The 24,803-nt window shown below is 42.4% G+C and overlaps 1 protein-coding gene across 1 annotated transcript in view; it reads left to right on the top strand.

Moving 5' to 3' along the window:
- The window catches only part of MAP1B (microtubule associated protein 1B), a 144,144-nt gene extending 133,857 nt beyond the window's left edge, over positions 1-10,287 (top strand). Inside the window, exons 6-7 of the mRNA XM_063963883.1 lie at positions 2,637-2,875; positions 5,636-10,287. Of these exons, the coding sequence (XP_063819953.1) occupies positions 2,637-2,875; positions 5,636-5,791 (395 nt within the window). The 3' untranslated portion in view covers positions 5,792-10,287. The remainder of the gene's footprint in view (positions 1-2,636; positions 2,876-5,635) is intronic.
- The last annotated feature ends 14,516 nt before the right edge of the window (positions 10,288-24,803 follow it).

Genomic DNA, 24,803 nt, shown 5'->3' with positions numbered 1-24,803 from the left:
TATATCTGAATATTAATACATGAATATGTAGTAATAATTTAGTTGCAACATTTTACCTAGATTCTAGAAAGGTGTTGCCTGTGAGATAAACTCTGTAAGCAGAGAGCAGTTATGTCTCTATCTCATGATCCTTTTATCTCCTCTTCCAAGTCTTCTGTCAGTCAGTCATATGAGATAACACCATCACAATAAGTAATAGCGTGGCCTTTAGCTTCTATTAGAGATGTGTGGTATAACAGCAAGAATGCTGCTGATTGTGCTATGCATGTAAACCATCCATAATCATGTAGAATACAGGGGGATATTTGTTAAAGCTTGGAGAGAGATAAAGTACTAGCTAATCAGCCCCTAGTTTCAAATACAGCATTTAACATGACAGAAACTGATTGGTTAGTACTTGATGTCTCTTCACTTTATTGCTCTCCAAGCTTTGATAAATCTTCCCCAAAGTCCATAAACTACCATTTTCAGTAATGCTGTGCTAAGCTTTAATTTTGACAATAATTATGTATCTTAATTCAATGATTATATTACTGGATTTGAAACAACCACCTGGCATGCATTTTTAATTAGATACTTTTTTCACTATAGGGGGAACAGTGGGTTTACTTTGCAGGGGAGTTAGGAGCAAATCCAGCAGAAATTATTCAAATCTGCACCTAGGCAAACCATCTTATGATTCAAGGGATGCACAAGCAATTTTTGGAACCTCCAATTCTACATAAGTTTTCAATTTTAACCCCAAAGAACTCTTCTGCATGATTGTTTTGCCAAGGTGCAAACTTGTACCGTATAGGGTGTAATCTCTCACAGGGCCGTTTCTTGGGGCAGGCGAGCAGTGCAACCGCACTGGGCGCCCGCCGTGGCACTAACTGTGGCTCCCTGCTTCCCCCTCCTATTTCTCCCCGAGTAACCCGCTCGGGGGGCGGAGTTTCACGGAATGACGCGGTTGCGTCGTTACGTCATGACGCAACCCCGCCACTCCGCGAAACTCCCCCCCCCCGGCGGGGTACAGAAGGGGATCCAAGTTAGGAAGAGGGAAAGGCCGGTGCGAGGGCGACTGGTGAGGCGGGCCGAAGAGCGGTAATCGCCTCTGTAAGTATTCTCTCTCTCTCTCAATGTGTAAAATGGGGACACCTGCCGTAATGTGTGAAATGGGGACTCTTGCCTGCCATAGTGTGGGGATTTAATGTATCAAGGGCATTGCAGTGTGTGGTATAATATGGTGCAGGGGGAATTACTGTGTGGGGCTTAATATGGTATAATTTTTTTCCCCTGTGGTGGTCGTGATCTGTTGGAGCAGGGTCAAAAACTGGATTGTGAGTTAGTCTTTTCAGATGAGGCCATGCCCATTTAAAAGAGGCCACACCCATTTAGATGAGGCCACGCCCCCTTGCCATGTGCACACGCAAGTTTTTTTTTAAATCTAGGTGTGTGTGTGTGGGGGGGCACATTTTTTAATGTCATGGGGGGGCGCATTTTTAAATCTCGCACTGGGAGCCAAATTGACTGGAAACAGCCCTGATCTCTCATTAGTAGGGCTCCTTTTCCATGTGCTTTACTTCCTAACCCTGCCCTGTCTCTTATGTTTCTGAGCACTGACCTTGCTCATGTAGGTGCTACTTTTCACTGTTCTCAACAGCTGGATCTGCAGTACTGTATTCTTTTGATTGGTCATTGAATGATTTTGTATTGTGGTATTATGTATTACTGGTATTTTGGACCCATTATTTGTCAGGTCACTAGATATTGTGGTGTGCACCCTTATCTCTCCAGCCCCATCCTTCAATGTTTTCTGCGATCTCATCACCCTTTTGCCCCCACCCCCCTCAACTGTATTTCTAACCTCATGCTGTGGGCTATGTCTCACCATCTCATGCCCTGCCTGCCTCTCCAACCAGATGCCCCACCAGTGTCTCTTCAGCCTCATGCCCCCACGTGTCTCTCCAGCCTCATACCCCCATGTGTCTTTCCATCATCATGCCCCAGCCCCCCTCCCCCCTCAGTGACTCTCCGGGTTCAAGCCACCCCTGTGTCTCCCTATGCAACCAAAGGGCTGCACTGATGTATGCAACGTGAAATGTGTGCACTTCACCATGTGTGCGAATGTCAATGTTTGCAGTGTGCATGGAAACATTGGCTAGGAGAAGTCCATGGCACCTCTGCAGGTAGGTGAGTGTGCTGGCTATGGGTTGCTTCAGTGAGTGCCAAGGGGAGGAAGGCCTACACTTCCCTTAGGCTTTCATTGTTCACATAGGGTAATTGGGAGCAGGAGTAGCTGGGGGCTGCACTGCCTGTCAGTTCTAGCAGCCAACGCTCTGGGGGACTGGGCCTTCCCTCATCTCTAGTGCGCAACTGCTATAATATAATAATAATAATAATATCAATCTATTATGGTCATCTTCTGGGATTTGCTGATAATGTGTCATTAAGTCTGTAGTCTAATTATTGAAATATATATGACATTCAGTACTCACATGCACGTACACGCATATGTATCTAAGAATCGCTCCAGGTGATCATCTGTTTTTTTTTGTAGCAGTGACGCTACAGTACTTGTGGAAAAAATGCAGTATATGTTGTGAAACAACAGATTGAAGATTTATTTTGAACCTTTATGTAATGACTATTTTCAGGAGGTGGAACTACCAAGACATCAAAATCAACTCCTGTTCCTCCAGGACCCCCAGTGTACTTGGACCTGGTATATATACCAAATCACAGCAGCTGCAAGAATGCAGACGTAGAGTTTTTCAAACGAGTCCGATCTTCATACTACGTAGTGAGCGGAAATGATGCAGCAGCTGGAGAACCCAGCCGGGCCATTCTGGATGCTCTTCTGGAAGGCAAAGCTCAGTGGGGAAGCAATATGCAGGTATACTCTACTTCAAAAGCTGACAACTATGTTCAGCATCTTATTGTTTGCATTTAACTGTTCATAGTCATGATCAAATAAAATAAAATGTCATCTTTAAAGCATCAGTTGTATGGAGAAGACAAACAAAGTACTCAGTGGTGGTTCCTTATAATCCACCAAAATTAAACTCATGTCTTAATGTGCTATTCATTATCTTTAGTCATAAGACACACACACCGATTAAACTTCAAGTTATTACCGACATTTTTAGTATCCATTTGATTAACTTTTGCCTTTTTTCCTCCAAAGTACTACTTATTAGTGCCTCATTGTGTCTGTTTTCCTTTTGTGAGGTAATCAAGGTAGGCATGCTCTCTCCTGGGGGAGATGAGCACTTCCAAACACACAGCAGCCAGGAAACAGTACACCCATCAAGGATTTTCGTGCACTCTAGCCATAAATAGTTTTATTGTGCAGTACAGAAAATATAAAACATAAAAATTAATCCTAGCAGGTCTGGGCACTAACTAAACCATACAGAGTCCCCTCTCTCAGACTGGTAGGACCTAATACCCCTGCCACAAATGTAGGCATATGCACAATACTCACAGTCAATAAATCACAGTGTCTCATAACAAGCTTGCTGCCTGTTCCCTGAGGTAGTCAGACCCTAAGTAAAGCACTGACACACCATATATCAACCTCTTATGGGTGCAGGTACTAATTACCCTGCTTTCAGGCTGAAGAAACAAAATGGGCCGAATGGATGGAACCCTAACCCTAATACCTGCTGGGTCCTTTGAGAATTACCATAATTATATTTGGCACAATCAGTTTTTTTTTTTCAATCATAAAATTTTTATTGAAAATACAAACAGTTACAAACGGTTACAGAGATGACAGCTAAGGGTCAAATGGTAGCAAACAAATGCCCGGAGTAAGTGAGTAATTTATTCAATACATGCGTACAATAATAAGAAAGAGAAAAAAAAAAAAAGGAAGGTGGATGCGTGCACGCGCACACGTACGCGCACACACACATACACCCACACAAGCATGCACACATGCATCGTCAAATAAGACATCTCTGTATAAAAAAGAAAATGTACATATAAAGTGAACCAAAAAAAAATCCCCTATCATATAAACAATAATAATCAAATTATAAAGAGACCTTGTCAGCTAATATTTTTTCTTAGCGAAAGGTAGGTAAAAGGTGTCTGGAAAATTTGTTGAAAAACAACTATAAACATAACTCAGAGAAAGACTATAAGCTGGGGGAGTGGGGGAATAGGGGAAAGTAGGGAAGAGTAGGAGAGGAAGGGTAACGGTGAAAGATGAAAAGAGAAGGTCCCCAACAGGTCGGGGAAAAAAAAAAGAGGGGGCGGAGAGAGCGGGAAGGAGTCAAAGCCTTAACCAAGACCTGGAAGAGGAGTATTGTGAAGCCTATACCAAGGGAGCCATACGGAGTGAAACTTTAGTACCGTATTATTTTGTATGCTGGTTATAAATTCCATCCTTGAAATGAACCAGATTCTGTTCAGTAGCTCCTGTTTGTCAGGGGCTGTAGCAGCTTTCCAATTACGCGCTATTTGGTATTTAGCCGCGCCCGAGATATGGAGAATCAATTTGTTTGTTTTAATGGAGACATTGTCTATTGGGGCACAGAGTAGTAAGTTCACTGGAGAAGGTGGTGTTGTGGGCTCAACGAGGGCATTAATAAGGGACCTAACCATACCCCAATAACGGGTAATCACATGACCACCAGATGTGGTAGAATGAACCCACTTCCCCACAATGTCTCCAGTATAAATTGGATGTATTTGGATAAATGCGAGGAAGTTTGTCAGGTACTAAGTACCATCTGGTATAGACCTTGTATGCATTTTCACGTATGGCCACACTTATGGAACATTTAGATATCGCTGTATGAATTGAGTCCCATTCCTCTGTTGCCAGATGTAACCCTAAATCCGTTTCCCAATTCTGTTCATGAGGTTCAAGAGGAGGGGGGGGGGGGGTCTAAGGTCAAAATGGATTTATATAAAAATGAGATAGCCCCCTTATCGTTAGAGTTGTACATGCAAAATCTTTCTAGGGGGGTCGGAATTTGCAATGGGTACGATAGGTGGAGGGATGATATAAAGTGACGAATTTGTAAGTACTGAAAATGCAGAGAATTAGGAATTCCGAATTTTTCTTGGAAATCCGCAAAAGACTTTAGAGCGTGCCTGTCCACAATGTGATGAACTCGCGTGATCCCCAATGAGGTCCAGGGAAGAGCCATCGCGGGCAAAAGTCCCGGTGGGAAGGCGGGGTTAAACCAAAGAGGGGTTAGAGGGGACGGGGAAGTGGCTAACTTCAACCTCTTATTAAGTGACACCCAGTGTTGCAAAGTTAGCCCTGCCGAAGGAGAGGAAGCAATAGCTTGGGCATAATGTGTGCAGTGCAGCCACGGTAAATAAGAAATCGAAGGAATAGCAGCCAAGTCACTTTCCAGGTCGACCCATCATTTAGTGTGTCGAGGGGAATGCCATGCAATCATCTGACTAAGACGGGCCGCATCATAGTAACGTTGGAGTGTTTAGCCAGAATATCGGCACAGTCAGTTTTTAATGTTTATTTGTGAAAGTTTCCTATCAGCCATAATTAAGAATAAATCTGACTTCTTTCTATATATTTTTATTCATCTGTCTATAAATGTATTACTGTTTGAGAATTTAATAGAAGACTGTGATTAGTCCTCATTCTCTAAATATTGTTTTGTTTTCCTTGTAGGTAACATTAATTCCTACCCATGATTCAGAAGTGATGCGAGAATGGTACCAGGAGACGCACGAGAAGCAGCAGGACCTCAATATAATGGTGCTAGCTAGTAGCAGCACAGTTGTTATGCAAGATGAATCCTTCCCAGCATGCAAGATTGAACTGTAAGGAGACTGCAGCCCACTCCTTCACCTTAACACAGCTGATTATTACTGGAAATATCCTTACAGATTAAAAATGACTGCTGAACTATATACTGCCCAATGCTAGCCTGTGCCATGCAGACACAGATGTCAGTAATATATCATCTCCATGGCAAACTACAATGTTCACATCACTGCAAGCTCAGCTATCCAGGTTTAATATACAGGTTTGTAGGACATGCTCTTGTACCCATTTATTCACCGCAGCCCGGGATGGTTGGGGACTTTGCTTATGAGGAAAGACATTGAGAGAGAAGATCATCAGAAGAAGGATCCTTTGATGGGACACTGTTGTGACATCACTTTATTAGTAACCAGTTAATTTCTATAGCACTTTGTGTTATACAATATGATATTTTGCCCAGAAACTCTATACAACAACCTTGGCAGCTTGTGATTTGCAATATGGCACTCGGAAGGATTGAACAGGACAGTCCAAGATTATTCCACTATTTGGTACCCTAATATCCCGGTGACAAGGTTTGAGCCTTGCTCTCCCACCTTCCACGACCACATATGTTGGGAATCATTTCATAATGAAGTTAGTGAGAATAGTAAAAACTAAAATAACCCTGTCACTTCTAGATCTGTGATAGGTTGCATTGTGTGTTTTAACTATTATACCTGCTACAGATTAAATCATGCCATTGAAAAAATATACCTTATACAGGGTGAAAACAGAAGCGTTGAATCTAAGGCATACTCCCGTTAAATTCATCCTGCCAAATCTCAAAATTTCGCACATTGTGATTCACAGTCGGTACACAGAAGCAAATACCAAAGCATTCGGGAGTACATTCGGTAGAATTTGCCTTAGAAAGTGACTTGAATGTACAAAGATACTTAATGCACTTATTTTTTAACATAAGACAGCAAGTGTACAAAAAAGAAGTATGCAGGGGTTGTATTTACAGACGTGTGTGCGTGCTAGAGAGCTGACGTAACACACCGATGGGAAATCTCTTACTGAAAATGCATTAATGTGTAATGAGTGGCTGCTTTCTCAGGCAAGTTGATTGATGAGTGTCATTTTGTTTTCAACTGTTACAGACTAGATCCTCACCTTTTTACATTTTTTTTTTAAAGAATTGCTAACAGATGTACAGACCCTTTTTATTATATGTACAAAAAAACCCTTCTTGTTAGATTTTAAATTTGGTATTGCTGCAAAATAACTTTATTTGCTTGCAGTTTATGTACAATGATTAATGATTGTTCCTTGTATTAAATGAGGAGTAGGGATCGGACAAATTTCAATTTTAAGAGGTCGGTGAGACATTTTTCATTTTTTTCTTTTTTTTACAATAATTTATTTAAGCCAACTATTATTCCCAGTATTTATATCAGTTGATGGTACGTTGATTGCATATGATTCATCCAGGTATCACACATTCTGATTATACAAATTAAATTGGGTCTAGATGCAGTATAAAATATACTATTTTCCCAGCTTTATGCAGTCGATCAATTAACGAGGAACTAGTGACACCACAACGATTGGCTGTCTTCGCTAAAAGCTGTTGTTAATTCATATACCTGGTTCAATACTGCCGGTTTAAGAGTAATGGGATTAATATGCAAAGATTTTATTGGATAAACCAATGCATTAAATTAAAGTAAAATGACTTACTCTTAATTAATACCCTACTCGCCTTACGTGAGATACAAAATTTGCCATGCCAATGAAGTAGTTTCTTTTTTAATTCTTTGTATATTTATTTTGAGAGGTAACACTATTTTGTTATAATTTGCACTGTTATTGTTTATGAATTTTGGTACTGTTTTGGGCTTGATCAGTCCTTTTAATGCTGTGAATTAGGAGAAACTTTTTTTTTATAAGCAATGATATTTATTGCTTTGCTGTTTATGTAAGTTTATACAGTGTTTTATGTTATGTTATACCGATTGCACAGAAAGTTGTTTTTTTCTTGTTTTTTTTTTTTTACTGTCATATATATACTTTGCTAGCCTCATGCTCATACTGTAGGTGTTAATTTCACACGGTCAATGCACCTTTGTGACAAGATGGGATCAGATGCACAGTAACGTACAATTATTGAAGAGCGCTGTGCTTCCTGTAAATGTAGCCCGTAGTCATTTTTGCATTGAATTGCATATTTTGATAATGGAATTTGTTAATGAAACCTAATTCATTGGAACGAAACCAGAACACCTGTAACTACATTCCGGCTGTGTTCAGGTGCGCTCACCTTTAATGCATTTAATTTAATTTAATGTGCATTTGAGAAGAGTTACATAAAATGATCAACACTTCTAAATGGTTAGTGTTAAATAAACTTTTTTTTTTTTTGGTGTGCAAAGTCAGAGAAAGTTATGTTTTCTGAACCATGGGCTCCAAAGTGCTTTGCTGACCGATTGCCTTGAATGATTAGTAACTCTGAACCATTAAGACATTATTTTCACAGTCCGGATTTAGCATCCTAAACCTGACCAACCTAAATAATAATAATTAATCAACAGAGAGGTAACCGGACGTTTCAGGGAGTCTATTCAACCATAATGTAATTGTATGCCATGGTACTGATGCATGGAAACTCCGATCCATGTCTTCACCCCACCTAAGTATATACTGAGACCCTATTTCCCACGCATGCTGACTTAAAAGGGAAGATTTGCTCACTTTAAAATAAAAAATATTATATAAATATATATGAACAGAGATTTCCAATTGTTCTCTTAGTGGTGGACTCATACTTTATTCAGACTTTTAGTAAATGTGCCACATGAACCTTATTTCCTGAACTAGCTACAGTTATTAGAATTATGCACATAAATAGGTTTTGTTTCTTCTGACGCCACTAAATGTATTTTATAATTTGTAGGAATAAAGAGTGATTGCAGGACAATAATGTATACTGAATATAGATCACGTCTCAGATAAATAAAGCAGATTTATGCTTTGTACCTGTGATAAGGGGTACAAATTTGCTAGTTGATGCTTTTTCTTGTAATCTTTGCCTACAGGAAATTGGTAACCTGACGTGACCTCACTTTGGAGTGGACTGATGACAATCTAGCTGAAGCACAGTGATGTGTTATTGATGTGTCATCCACACAGCGCAGCAGCCATGTTGAGATCTGATGGTTATGATGATGCACCTTATCAATTCACTAGGAACTCTGCTGCGTTGACACTACCTTACTGATGTCACCAGGTCTTGTAGAATTGATAAGTTGTATATTGGCTGGCCGCATTCACTGCGTCTATGTGACAAGACCACTTTTAATCTATTGATGTAGTAGTACTAGTGTGTAGCAAAATCAGATCAATATCTGTAGAATTGGCTATCCCAACTGGCCACTCACCGTACCCTAAATGATCTGATCTATGACTATGACTCCCACACAGTTAAGGCTGGAAATGCATGTTGGGCATTGGAGTTGAACTGTAGAACTACTCTTTGCTTTCAACTGTCAGGATCAGAGCTGCTTATCATGGAATGGGTAATGGGATCACATACTTTAGATTGGAGTCCTTTGAAGGCCTCCAGACAAATAGCTATTGCCATGGAACCTTAATGTATGAAGCTGTGAGCTTCCCATGGATTTTGTATGACTGCTTTGTAGCATATCAGTACATGCAGCTTGATGTCAAGAGAGAATCTCCGGCTGTATCGCTAACATGTCCTTCACTGTAATGGTACTGAATGTTCATAAGAAAGTATTTTCTTCTTGCATTTTTTTTTATTATTTGTAATATATGTAGGCATACCCTGTAATTATTTCAGGTCAGTGACACTGCCCTTTACCTTTAAGGGTCAATGACTCATTGGGATGAATTTCTCGTATTTGGATACCTATTAAGGATTTAAAGGATGATGCCAGGTACAAATCAACACAAAGTGTATATTTCCTCACAGTGAACAAAATAATAATAATAAATAATAATAATAATAAAAATATATATATATGCTCTAATTTTGGAGTACAGTAAGCAACGTCGGGCTTTGTTCATAGTTTTGAATTCAGAGAAAAAGAATTCTAGAACACAAGTGAATGAAAATGATTCCCACAAGCTTCTCTGCACTACTTTAGCTTCAGGCTCCAGACTCTAAAGGGCCACGAGTAACATTCCCTCAAGACTGGGCTGTAATAACAAGGATATAATGGCAGCAATGAACTATGCTTTATAACACGTATGCATGCCGCGGTCTATCTTCCAACTGTTGAACAGGAACAGTCTTGTGGTTGGCTGGGAAGGTCCTCACACTCTCTCATTCTGAATGGTGTTTGTGTCAGTCTGCAGCTGTGTATGGTATTGTCTTATAATCCCGCATCACCTCTATTCTACCAATTCATATCTAATGTAGAACATTAGTTTACAGTGAAGTAATATGTAGTGCTTTTATGATATTTGTGTGCAATACCCCACTTCCACTGAGGATATTTGATGTAAAGGAAACAAACTTGGTTCCACAATAAAATACAAATGTAGTAGTATTTACTTGTTGTGTTTTCATTTCAATTGCCATTTTTCTCTCCATATCAACACTGTGATCATTGCTGGCACACTGAGGCACCCCAGCTCACCCACCGCAAGTGAAAAATAAAGATTTTATATAAACAAAGAGACTTCTGCAGGTGGTCCCATGAGGACACTTGCCTGGTAGGAGAACTTCCGCTAAGGTCTATGGCAAACCTGCTCCAGTAGGCAGCCATTTTGTGAGAATGACAACCAGTTTATGCCTCAATTACATGTTTAATTCTCCTGATTAATGGCTCTCCTCAAAATTGCTACATACAACCAACCAGTCAGCTCCTGTCATTTTTCAGGCGTCCATATACTAACTGAGAAAAGGGGATCAAATGAAAAAACCCTAGAAAATCCCTGTACATATCGCTTCACACTATGTACTATAGGCATTTGCTCCTCCTTCTATATGTTAGTGATATCAGCAGGCTAGAATATCACACTGCCATAAGCACCTGTGGTAGCACAAAGCCACCCAGGTGTTACAAACTAGAAATGTCACTACCAGTCAGCTGTCTTTTCCAGCAATGGCTTCCTCACCTCTAGCTGCCAGTAGCTGCCTCTCCTCACTTGGGGTCTATTTCCTAATCCTTGGATGGAGATAAAGTACCAGCCAATCAGCTCTTACCTGACATTTTTCAAACCCAGCCTGTGACATGGCAGTTAGGAGCTGAATGGCTGGTACTTTATCTCCGTTCACTTTACCTCTGTCCAAGGTTTAGTAAATAGACCTCTTAAAGACCAGTGTGAGAAGTATGAACTTCCAGGAAGTGAGCATTCTGCCATTTTTTTCTTGATTTCAATAAAGTTTTGAGAGAAAAAAAGGTTACTGGCTGCTGCAGCTCAATAGAAGAGAGTCTGGGTCCACAGTCTCTACTCTGCTGCCTGTCACAGCCGAGATGTAGTCTTATACCTCTTTTCCACTGCTGCAGTAACCCGTGTTATTGCCAGGTCTACCCGGATCATGGCTCAGTAGAAAAGGGTCCTAGCAAAATAACCCAGGTCCAGTAACCTGGGAATCTACCCCGTGTAGCTATCAGGGTTGGACCCAGGTAACGGTACAGTGTAAACGAGTGACCAGGATTAACCGACCAATGTGTCATTGCAAGCATATGGAGAACTGAATCACCAGCGCTTGGAGATTATTTCATCTCCAAGTGCAGGCAAAACAGAATAACTGCACATGGGTTTAGTGTAAATAAGGTTGGCCCAGGAATAACCTGGGTTGAAGTTGCGGTGTAAATAGGGTCTAACTTTGGTTGGAATTTGTGTTCAAAACCTAGGTCACAGTTGGACACAGAATGATTTAAATTCTGAATTGGTGAGAAGCTACAAAGAAGGCAGGTGTAATGATCTGAGGAATATATCTGGACAGAGTGTTGCAGAGAACTGGATATTAGGAGGTGATGAATAGATAACTTGACACGAAGAATGGTGGCGAGCTTGACACATAGTTGATCTTTTGACGATAACCCCAGATGCCTGGGTGTAAGACTCGTAGAGTAACACTCAGCATGTCTTCATGCCTATAAGAGCCGCTTTTCCCATAAGACTTTATATGTCTACCAGTACTGGGATGCCCACCAGGACTTACACCACTGGCGACAGTATGAGCTTACCCCCTGAGACCAGTGTTATCAGTTGGCAGAAAAGACAGGGACAGAAAGAGAAAGACTGAGACCAAGTTTGGGTCAGAGGGACAGGCTAACAGAGAGGAGACTAAGGGGGTAATTCCAAGTTGATCGCAGCAGGAATTTTGTTAGCAGTTGGGCAAAACCATGTGCACTGCAGGGGAGGCAGATTTAACATGTGCAGAGAGAGTTAGATTTGGGTGTGGTGTGTTCAATCTGCAATCTAATTTGCAGTGTAAAATAAAGCAGTGAGTATTTACCCTGCACAGAAACAAAATAGCCCACCCAAATCTAACTCTCTCTGCACATGTTATATCTGCCTCCCCTGCAGTGCACATGGTTTTGCCCAACTGCTAACAAAATTCCTGCTGCGATCAACTCAGAATTACCCCCTAAGTACAGGAAAGAAGAGGTATGCAAGAGACACTTATGCAAGGAGCTGTGGTGATGAAAGGTAAATGTGGTGATAATGTATGAAGCAGCTGAATGTAAATAACAATGATAATGAACTAGAGCAGATACACCAAAGAGAAAGACAAGAAGGACAAGGTATTTATGCTTTTTTTTTTTTTACGTAGATTGCTACCCCTCCTCCGATTTTTCCCATTCTGTCCTTCCTAAATAAAGTATATCCCGGTATAGCTATGTCCTAGTCATGATGTTCATTGCGCCATGACCCTGTAATTGCCACAAATTTGTAGATTATCTCCAGCAATTTACAAGAGTTGCAGATTATGTTAAATCCAGCAATTTACAGGATCCCAAACAGCATGGATTCACTGGGGGGAGATCATGTCAAACAAATCTTATTGACTTTTTTGACTGTGTGACTAAAGTGATGGATAAAGGTGGTGCCGTGGATATAGTTTATCTAGACTATAGTAAGGCTTTTGACACTATTCGACATCTCAGACTGCTAAATAAACTTGAAATCTTGGGATTGGATACTATGATTATTGAATGGATAAGATCTTAGTTGCAGGATAGAAAACAGAGTTGTGGTAAATGTATGCATTCATAGGAGGAAAATGTTACCAGTGGAGTACCCCAGGGATCTGTACTTGGACCAGTGCTTTTTAATATCTTTATTGGTGACATTGCAAATGGCATTAATGGGAAAGTATGCCTTTTTTGCAGATGACACAAAAGTATGCAACAGGGTAGACACACCAGGAGGGGTAAAACAAATGATTGAGGATCTAGGTAGACTAGAGGAATGGTCAAGAGTGTGCCAATTACAGTTTAATGCCAAAAAATGCAAAATCATGCACTTGGGTCTCAAAAATCCAAAGGCTAAATATGGTATAGTATTAATGGCACTATACTGGAACCTACTGAGGAGGAAAGGGATCTAGCAGTCACTATCTCAGGTGACTTAAAGGCAGGTAAGCAATGTAACAAAGCAATGAGGAAGGCTAGGCAGATGCTTGGCTGCATTGGGAGAGGAATCAGCAGCAGAAAGAAGTAATAATGCCACTGTATAGGTCATTGGTATGACCTCATTTAGAATACTGTTTTCCATTCTGGAGGCCATGCGGGTCATTCCGAGATGATCGTAACTGTGCTAAATTTAGCACAGCTACGATCATTCACACTGACAGGCGGGGGGACGCCCAGCACAGGGCTATCCTGCCCCGCATGTCAGTGGCGCCCCCCCCCCCACAGAAGTGCAAAGGCATCGCACAGGGGCGATGCCTTTGCACTTCAAGAGTAGCTCCTGACCAGCGCAGCTTTAGCATGCTGGCCTAGAGCTACACATCGCTCCCCGGCCCGCAACGGCTGCGTGTAATGTCACGCAGCCGCTGCGGCCCGCCCCCCGTTCGGTGTGGCCGGACCGCGCCCACGAAGCGGCGGCCAAACGCCGCGTTCTGCCCCCCTCGCCCAGCGACCGCCTCTGCCTGTCACTCAGGCAGAGGCGATCGTAGCGGCCTGACGGCCTTCGGTAGTCTGGCGCCAGCATACTGCGGCGCTGGCGCATGCGCAGTTCTGAGCCGATCGCACCGCTGCGATAAACTGCAGCGTGCGATCGGATCAGAATGACCCCCCATATCTTCAAAAGGATATTAATACAACAGACACAAAAGTCCAGGACGGAAACATTCTTCAAATGAAGAGAAGCAATAGGACACGAGGACATGCACTGAGACTGGAGGGGGGAGAGGTTCAGGGGAAAACTGAGGAAAAATTACTTCACAGAAAGGGTAGTAGACAAGTGGAATAGCCTCCCATCAGAGGTGGTAGAGGCTAACACAGTAGAGCAATTCAAGCATGCATGGGATAGATATAAGGATATCCTTACAAAGAAATAAGGATCAAATAAGGTTTGAGATAATAGCTACCGATAAATCCTTTTCTCCAAGTCCGTAGAGGATGCTGGGTTCCACTTCAGTACCATGGGGTATAGACGGTTCCGCAGGAGCCATGAGCACTTTAAGACTTTTCAAGGGTGTGAACTGGCTCCTCCCTCTATGCCCTGACAATGCTAAATTCCTTTGTCGTATAAACAACCCTTTATGAAGTCTAAGAACACTGTACGCTGCTTACTTAAGGAGTACCGTAAGGGTACGCTATTTGCGTAACGATCGCTCAGCCGTAGGCGAGACGCTCAAGCGTCACGTTCGCTCACGGCCCAGTGATCACAGGACAACACGTTATTGGTTATGACTAGAGTAATGATTCGCTATGGCGTAGCGGACGCTCGAGACCACGAAGAGATCACCAGCGGCGCAGACGCTCACAACGCTATACCTTTATGTCTAAACCTTATACCAATGAAATGCACAGAATACCTTAATGTGAGTACAGGGTGTAAGTGCAACCTTGTGTAACCTGACTAACTACAAAGCTGCTTGAGCGTCACCGACGCTCAAGTGAACACTTAACACTATAGAAAATACACAGATACTGGTTTAGGGTCCAAAGCCTATTAACTGTATTATATCTAATATACTTGTAAAAGGGGATAACAGTACAAATGATACACTACAATATAACAGAGACTTCCTAACCAAAATATAATACTATCTAATACAATTCAATACTAGTCTAGGGGAGATGTGAGAGAAAAGAGAAAGGAGAGAGAGAGAGAGAAATGGAGAGAGATGAGAGAAATTGGCTCACAGTAAGACAATGATTACGGAGAGAAACTTACGCACAAGGGTAAACGATCGCATGCGCCTGGACATCCAGCACCCGATTTTCAGCAATGAGAACCGTTGAAGAGTGAGAGCTGGATGTGGTCGGCCTGCCTATTTATGCCCCACACACAATGCAATCTCATAGTCCCTACAATCCCATTGTCCATTGGACGTCGGAATTCGGCCCTGCATCATAACAAAAGGTCATAGGTTGATTCATACAGGTGGGCTGTGACGATTTCAAACAGCTCAGGTGGGTGGGGAACTAGGTTTCCCGCCGCATACCTGAGTATGAGTAAATAGTAGAAATGGACATAAACTTCTTATGTCCATAACTATTCGCACGAGCGATTAATACCCTCCAAACCAACACCGGAATATTGCTATTTAAATACTCTTCCGATGGGTACCAAACACTACTGCATGACTCCTGTTAGACCCTTCCTACGATACAAAGAGGGATTCCTCAGCTCAGGGACATTCTATGTTAACCAAACTTTCAGAATCTATCAAAGGGACCATGATCTACAAACTACATTATTACTGAAAATATGTAACGAATGAGTCGCACGCTACGATTACATAAACTCTACCGTAAATACGCATACCGTGCGCCCGCGGGTGCACGCTATTGCGGGTATGCGCCTTCACGGGAGAGCGTACGCATGCGCAGCGCGGACCAGTGTGCGGTGCCAATATGGCAGTGTGTATGGGGATATTTTTCTGACTTTGACAGTCCACCCTTTGGCAGTCAATAATAACTGCCACTTCCTGAAAACATTTCAAAAGGAGAAAAATATATGTCAGGGGTTAATTCATTTCCATGGTTGGGTAAGGGAGGAGAGAGGAGAAGGTGTGAAGAGGGTATGACCTAGTGAGATAGCAGAAGCATGTGTGTATGAGTCCATGTTTGGAGGGTCATGTATCATCGTGCCATACGTGTGGTAAATCAAGCTTCGAGGTATTGCGAATTATACATTTGAATTCCTTCTTATCCTGTGGTACAGGTCTGTGGATGGGCTGTCAAACTTTACCGAGCTCTTTTCGGATTTTTTTTTTTTTGAACAAAATGGGGAGCACATTTTAGTTGATGATACATGAATGGGGGAATATGTGGTTGCTGATATCTGTGCCTGTATTCCCTATCGCCTATGTGTGTCATTACCTGAGGGTTGTAGAGATGAAGATAAAGAACACTTATGGAAAATGCAATGATATTCTATGTCAGGGAAATGTACATCTGTCGTCGAAGTTTTGTTCGGTATCAGTTGAAAGTCGTCTTCTTTGCGCTGTATTGCTCCTTGGGCATGAGCAAATAGCTTTGTCAGTGCCATCAGATTTACAAAAATGTTGGGCTAGCGTGAGTTTAAAAATACTAGGGAAACTGGGGATCCATGGCAAAGTTCATCAAGTGTCCATATCATAGGTTGTCAAAACTTCATCTTTGGTGCTTGTCTGTTGTCTGTATAGCGTCTCGTCAACTTCCTCGTCCAAGGGGGTCTTCGTATCTTGGAGAAAAGCAGAAAAACAGGTGAAAGAAACGGACCGTATAATCGCATTTTCATCACATCATGGTTTCTATCATTGGGTCATAAATCAAATCCAGGTTAATTACAGTTTCCTCACTCCTCAGGCTCATCACTTTTGTACTTTGTTTGCACCTCATTAAAGCCTGCCCGCATCTAAATATCAATCCAATAAATATAACAACACCTAAGATACATAGTAGAAACTTTCCAACATCCATTATGACTCCTTGAGCCCAGTCTCCTAAACCGGAGAACCAATTTCGCGGGTTCAACCATGACACCCAACCAGTCAGCTCATTACCTACAGCAGCAAGGGTGAGATTGTGTTTCCGACGAAATTCCCACTTCAATTGGAGAATATCGTCCATCTTTTGGTCTATGACCTCTACCGGATCCTCGGTGCTATTTGTGATATACGTGCAACACTTTATGCCATACTGTGTTGCCAATGTAACACAATATCCGCCTGTTACTGCTGTAAGATAATTAAGAACCATCCTATGCTGAACTAGTTCTGTTTTGTACGCTTGAAGTTCTCTTCCAGTGTATCTGAACGTGTCATCATACATTTCAGTGATATTATCTAACAAATTGGCGAGTGCGGAAATGTATCTATAATTCATCACTCCTCGAGCGGTGCGAGTGAAATCTAACGCTACCAGAACCTGAATCCCGGTGGATTCATGGATAAGATCAGAGGCCGGATGCTCTAACCTTTCTGACAGTTGTCTTTTAACTCGGTGCTCGTAATGAGTGTGAGTATAAGGAGCTTGGGCACCACGGTGTATGTCCTTCATTTTGTCATGTGTAACAGTCATCACTTCAGGCAATACTTTTCCAATATAACACAATCCTTCAGAGTTTGGGGCAAGCCACTTGTACGCCTTTCTCCCGCATATGAAATATGCGTCATCGGGGAGAACATATGGGACGGAGAAGGACATGACCATGTTACAAACCTTCCAGGTGAAATCTCCTGACCCTAATTCTTCCATCTGCTTAAGGCACGTATCAGTTTGTACGATATGTGCACAGTATCCTGGTGATACTTCTCCAACTCTAGTAATCCTATTTCCTAAGGTATATCGATACCGGAAAGATTTTCCTCTACTGGCTATGTGGCGTACAAGCTCTGTATCTGTAGGCATTCTATCTGCTCTGTGTGAAAAGGTCATGGTAAGGTTGCTCCATGACACTTCCCAATTTCCCGGCTTACGGGGATTGGAGATATTAAAACATAAGAGGGACCTATCCACATGGTATTGGTGGAGCTTCAAACTAGGAGGGCTGGAGATGTTAAATCTCCGGTCCACCGGTCTCCCACCACTTAGCTCAAGTACCTCCCCTAACGTTAAAGGAAATGGTACTAGCCCTGATTTGCTATGACCCTGAGGTACTTGAGAGCATACCCAACAATCTGTTTTGTTTAACACATTACCCACTAAAGAGTGATAGTCACTCAATGGATGCCGGTCCATATGGATATTAAAACTGGATTGGCATTTCTTTATGCATCCATCCTCTACCAGATTGTCACAGAGCCTACAGATACAATTTTCTTTTTGAACTAACAATCCTTCACAATTGTTTACAAATAACATGGTTGTTAGAACGTGCCCGGTACTCGCCTTTGCTTGGTGATTGGGTTGCTATTGGAAATTTACACCTCCGTCTCAGTCATCAGGACCTTTCTGGATCCTTTCTCGACCTCGCTGGTACTCTCACCGAAACAGACTGCTCTGGTCAACATCATGGTCAACAGGAAAATCCATATCACAGTCTCTTGGGGCAAGTCCATCTTACAGGAGGAGAAAAGAAGAAATTTGTAAAGGGGGTATAAGAAATCAGTTTGAGGGGGAGAGAACTTGTTACGATAATAAGTTCTCTCGTCTTGTTGTTCTTCTTGTTCTGCTGTCCTCTCAAAGGTGCTGTCTCTCAGTCTTCCAAACGAACATTCTGGTGATGCAATATTCCTTCCCAACCGACGATCTTTCTGTAAGGAGCAAAAATCTGGCATTACCATTGGTCCAACTGAGGGGTGACATAGCATCTTTAAACCATGGAAACATGAGTGGGAAGAGAGAGACAACAAAAAAAAACAAAAGAGATAGAGAACAATTCATGTGCATATATACATTACATAACTCGACAATAACCATCAATAAGAAAAGAGAAACAAAGCATTTTTAAACATTGTCAACATTAAGAAAACATTGTTAGCATTAGAAAAACATTGTCAGACTTATTAGGCTGTCATATCTATGTGTCTAATGGTCTCCTTGAGCAGTCCCTCCCCACCAGCACCTGCATTACTCCACTGTCTGTATCTGGCCAGAAATACATTGTGGCGGAGGTCATGCTGGGGTTTGGTAGACTTCTGCAAGGACCAAGTGGATATGCAATGTGTGAATTCTTACCACTACTCGTCAGAGATGGGGATAGAGAGAGAGAGAGAAAAAAAAAACATTTTTCACAAATACATTTACAACTTTTCACCTGGTCATTCCTGTGTCTTCAGTGAATGACCTCCCACTTTGTTAACCGTTACCTCAGGCTTACCATCAGTCCTAATGATCACCTTTCCTGACTATATATTATGGGTGTGGCCCAAAATTCTTCCTATATGATCCCTGATTATAATGGTGTGTGTTGTAATTTTGCTCATTTCTTGGTCTAGGGGGTCTAACTTTATGTGGGTTTTTACACTTGTTGGCATAATGCCCTTCTCTTCTACAATGGTAACAGATCCTTGGCTTTCTCCGAGTGTCAGTGAACTGGGGTCTTGGCTGATTTGATGCCTCCTCTAACGCTCGGATGCTCATCATCATCAACCGTTTCCCCTGTTCTTCCCTGATTCCTTGGATTTCATGATTATGGTGTTGTCTTTCTCTTGATCTACAATCTCTTGCAAAGTGTCCCTTTTTATGACAATTGTAACAGACTTCCATATCTGGATTTCTCGCAGGGGTGTGGGGCTTTTGTTGGGGTGGTCTTGTGGTTAGGGCCTGTATATTTGCTGCCATTAACTTATCTCTTAGTGACTCTCTGTATCTGGTGATATTCTGATCATGATTAATGACGGCCTCTCTTAGTGCGGTCACCGAGATATCTCTCCAGTTTGGGTTGGTGGTCTGTACCTTTGTTTTTAATTCATCCTTTAAACCATTCATTAATACCTTAACCGCTATTCCTTTATGTTGTGCATTTGTCTTGATGTCTGCGATCCCAGTGTTTCTAGCCATTATTTGCAGTGCTCGATTGAAATAATTAGAAACATTTTCCCTTTCGTTTTGCCTTATGGAGAAAATGTCATTCCACTTGACAGCGGCTGGGAAATATATTCCTAACTGTCGGTTAATCTGCCTAATACATTCCTGATTGTGTTCCTCCATACAAGGTACCTCCGTGTCTAGTTTACAAACAGCAATGAATTTTGCAGGGTCAACACTGGAGGGCAAACATGCCCTCAGCACTGTCCGCCACTCTTGGTTGGTGGGTCCTGTGGCGTTTCCTAGTTCTTTAATAAACCTTTGACATTTGGCTAGATTTTTCCTAGGATCAGGAAATTCAGACATAATTGATCTCAATTCGGTCCGGGACCAGAGACAGTGCATTGCACTGTCCTTGACGGGAATGATTCCCTGATCGTCAGTCTTCCCATTGGGGACTGAGATCACCCTGGCCAGATCGAACTCAGTTACATCATCTTGTGTTGGTCTTATAATATGGGGTACATTTGTTTGTGCGTGATATAAAACATTGTACGTACCTGTGGACACGACCTCACCTGACCCTTCGTTAGGGGGTTTGATTATTGCCTTTACCAATTTGGTCGCGTCCACCTGGATGGCTTTTGTGATGGTTGCTGGAAGAGGTGCTGACATCGTTCTGGGCTCACTTTCTTGTTTGTATTCCTGAGGGAAGTTTGACATGGGGTGCAACTTGCATAGGTTAATAGTTGTACATTCAACAGTATTACAATAATCATTGTTACATTTATTACACTTATTCTTATAATCTATATTACAGTTGCTAAGAGCGTTTTTATTGTTCCACCTTGTGCTTTTCTCTGCAACCACAATCCTCCCTGCTGCCATATCTCTCCCCTCAAGATAAGAGTCAGAAAAGTCAATTGAATCTCTTTGTAATTCACCTTCCTGTTGCCATAACTGCAAATAATCATAATGTTTACTTCGTCTCTTTGTTGGTTCAATGAGACATATCCTCCTCCTTAAATTTTGTAACACTTTTGGACTGGAGCTACCTATTCTTGGGAACTTCTCCCCATCATGTACAGTCATTCTCTCCCATTCATCACATAAAACTTCAGCGTGATTTCCATATTTCTTACACATCACATATCGTGCCGACCCGACTGGCCGGTTCCCTAAATCAACCCGAACCGAGGTTGATCGCCCCCTACCTGAACAACTGGCCCCCATAATCTGCAGGTGTTGCTTACTACTCCTTTGATCTTTATATCAAGGTTTTCAGCGAACCCTTACAAACAAACCAAGATGTCCTGGGCAGGCTGGCGGTGGCGGTTTACCAAGTACCCCACTCACTTCTCGCCCACGTTGGCCAGTACTGCAATCACTGTAACCAGAGCTGCTGTACCCAACTCAGGGCCCCTGTGAACCTGTGTTTACTGGAACATATGAGGGTTACCCGCAGGACACTTACTCTTTCCAGTAAAGGTGGGGTTGTTAGATAGTTCCTGAGTGACCAGCGAACTTCCCTTTAAAAATAAAAAATTACACAAATCACGTCAGAATGTACAAATAGCGTTTGTGACCACTTTACTCTAATGGTATTAGGTCAGATTACTAACTACTGCACACAATTACGTGCGGTCCAATCGTTCAGTACATAAGCACTACCTGTTATGTACTGAGAGATTAATGGAATCGATGTTTCCGGCCGCGATTCCTTCAGCATGAGCTTATGGCCTATATGGGTTCTGCACCAACACCCCAGGCGTTGTGCCTCTTGTACCTTTATAGCGGACCTCTTTGTCTATTTTACCTGTTACCTTATGACCTCCTGGTCTGTTACCTTATGACCTCCTGGTCTGTTACCTTATGGTCCGCTATACTCTAATGCTCAAATATTATTTAACCAGGGATGCCTCCCTAGCCACCGTATATGTCACTTACACGTGTGTCCCTTGACGAGTACCCGACTTTCCTTTTGGTTCAACCTCTAAGTTATATAAACTTATGTGATAAAAACACACTCACTCGACACATGTACACTTTGTTTCTATATCTATTTCTGCGCAGAAATTTTTCTTCAGCCCAGCAGTGTTACCAATTTGGAGCAGGATCTGTTAAACTAAATTTCAGATTTTTCCAAAAATAGATTTGCGTTATTTACCGCGTCGCGTTATTTACCGCTGTGCGTTACTTATCGCCTTTGCGCTAATTATCGCTTTGCGCTAATTCAACTTTTCGTGACTTGAGCTACGTGGGCGTAACCGGACGCTACGTTGCGTAACGTATGCTGCGTGCGTCTGCCTTTGGATTGCGTACGCAAGTCTTTTGTTAGGGACACGTGTACGCAAAACAAAGATCCACCGTAACACAATTTCTACCTTTATCAATGTAGATGATCCCTGATCATCTACCGCACACCACACTGACTGCCTTATCTCCCAGACAAGCCGTGTGTTGGTCTATATTTTAACTATTACCTCTACTATGAAATAACAGCAAATCTCTTTTTAGCACTTTCTATCAACTATAAAAATTGGCAAACAGGAATAGTGATATACGAAATTTGAAAAAGAAATGCAGATATATATGTATGCGTGCGTGTATACGCAAGACAGAAGAGAAATACAGTTTTAAAAGACACAAGCGTTTTGTTCTTACTTCCGGTTCCCGGATTCCTTCAGCACTCTTTATCTAAGCGAAGCAGACGCTTATCCCGTCAGCACTGCGAGACAACCTCCCACCCTTTGCTGGGGGATAATGTCTGCTGATCTACCTAGTGCAGATATGAGAAGGACAGGACGAGTCCCCCAATTGACAATGCTAAATTCCTTTGTCGTATAAACAACCCTTTATGAAGTCTAAGAACACTGTACGCTGCTTACTTAAGGAGTACCGTAAGGGTACGCTATTTGCGTAACGATCGCTCAGCCGTAGGCGAGACGCTCAAGCGTCACGTTCGCTCACGGCCCAGTGATCACAGGACAACACGTTATTGGTTATGACTAGAGTAATGATTCGCTATGGCGTAGCGGACGCTCGAGACCACGAAGAGATCACCAGCGGCGCAGACGCTCACAACGCTATACCTTTATGTCTAAACCTTATACCAATGAAATGCACAGAATACCTTAATGTGAGTACAGGGTATAAGTGCAACCTTGTGTAACCTGACTAACTACAAAGCTGCTTGAGCGTCACCGACGCTCAAGTGAACACTTAACACTATAGAAAATACACAGATACTGGTTTAGGGTCCAAAGCCTATTAACTGTATTATATCTAATATACTTGTAAAAGGGGATAACAGTACAAATGATACACTACAATATAACAGAGACTTCCTAACCAAAATACAATACTATCTAATACAATTCAATACTAGTCTAGGGGAGATGTGAGAGAAAAGAGAAAGGAGAGAGAGAGAGAGAAATGGAGAGAGATGAGAGAAATTGGCTCACAGTAAGACAATGATTACGGAGAGAAACTTACGCACAAGGGTAAACGATCGCATGCGCCTGGACATCCAGCACCCGATTTTCAGCAATGAGAACCGTTGAAGAGTGAGAGCTGGATGTGGTCGGCCTGCCTATTTATGCCCCACACACAATGCAATCTCATAGTCCCTACAATCCCATTGTCCATTGGACGTCGGAATTCGGCCCTGCATCATAACAAAAGGTCATAGGTTGATTCATACAGGTGGGCTGTGACGATTTCAAACAGCTCAGGTGGGTGGGGAACTAGGTTTCCCGCCGCATACCTGAGTATGAGTAAATAGTAGAAATGGACATAAACTTCTTATGTCCATAACTATTCGCACGAGCGATTAATACGCTCCAAACCAACACCGGAATATTGCTATTTAAATACTCTTCCGATGGGTACCAAACACTACTGCATGACTCCTGTTAGACCCTTCCTACGATACAAAGAGGGATTCCTCAGCTCAGGGACATTCTATGTTAACCAAACTTTCAGAATCTATCAAAGGGACCATGATCTACAAACTACATTATTACTGAAAATATGTAACGAATGAGTCGCACGCTACGATTACATAAACTCTACCGTAAATACGCATACCGTGCGCCCGCGGGTGCACGCTATTGCGGGTATGCGCCTTCACGGGAGAGCGTACGCATGTGCAGCGCGGACCAGTGTGCGGTGCCAATATGGCAGTGTGTATGGGGATATTTTTCTGACTTTGACAGTCCCTCCTCCAGACCTCAAATATATAGGAACTATGCCCAGGGAGACTGACATTTCGAGGAAAGGATTTACTTTTATGCTAATGGTGAGATTCATACCAGCTCACACCTCAACCATGCCACACAACATGGCATTCAACATAACACACGCCAACAGGCATGAACCATTTACAGCAACATGCTGAAAACAAATGTAACACAACTTGTGTAACTATAATGAACAAAACTGCAGGTAAAGTACGCACTGGGTCGGGTGCCCAGCATCCTCTACGGACTAGGAGAAAAGGATTTACCGGTAGGTATTAAAATCCTATTTTCTCATACGTCCTAGAGGATGCTGGGGTCCACTTCAGTACCATGGGGTTATAACAAAGCTCCAGTATGGGCGGGAGAGTGCGCATGACCCTGCAGCACCGATTGACCAAACTTGAGGTCCTCATCGGCCAAAGTGTCAAACTTATAAAATTTAGCAAATGTTTTTGACCCTGACCAAGTAGCTGCTCGGCAAAGTTGTAAAGCCGAGACGCCATGGGCAGCTGCCCAGGATGAGCCCACTTCCCTAGTAGAATGGGCCTTCACCGACTTCGGTATCAGCAATCCTGCCGTAGAATGAGCTAGCTGAATCGTGCCTCTGATCCAGCGCGCAATAGTCTGCTTAGAAGCAGGACACCCAATCTTGTTGGGAGCATACCGGACAAACAGAGCCTCTGTTTTCCGTATCCGTGCTGTTCTTGCGACATAAATCTTCAAAGCTCTAACCACATC

The sequence above is a fragment of the Pseudophryne corroboree genome, chromosome 1 (genome assembly GCF_028390025.1).
Source record: "Pseudophryne corroboree isolate aPseCor3 chromosome 1, aPseCor3.hap2, whole genome shotgun sequence".
NCBI classification, from domain to species: domain Eukaryota; kingdom Metazoa; phylum Chordata; class Amphibia; order Anura; family Myobatrachidae; genus Pseudophryne; species Pseudophryne corroboree.
The sequence above is the reverse complement of the archived record's forward strand: the minus strand, read 5'-3'. Positions and strand labels throughout refer to the sequence as shown.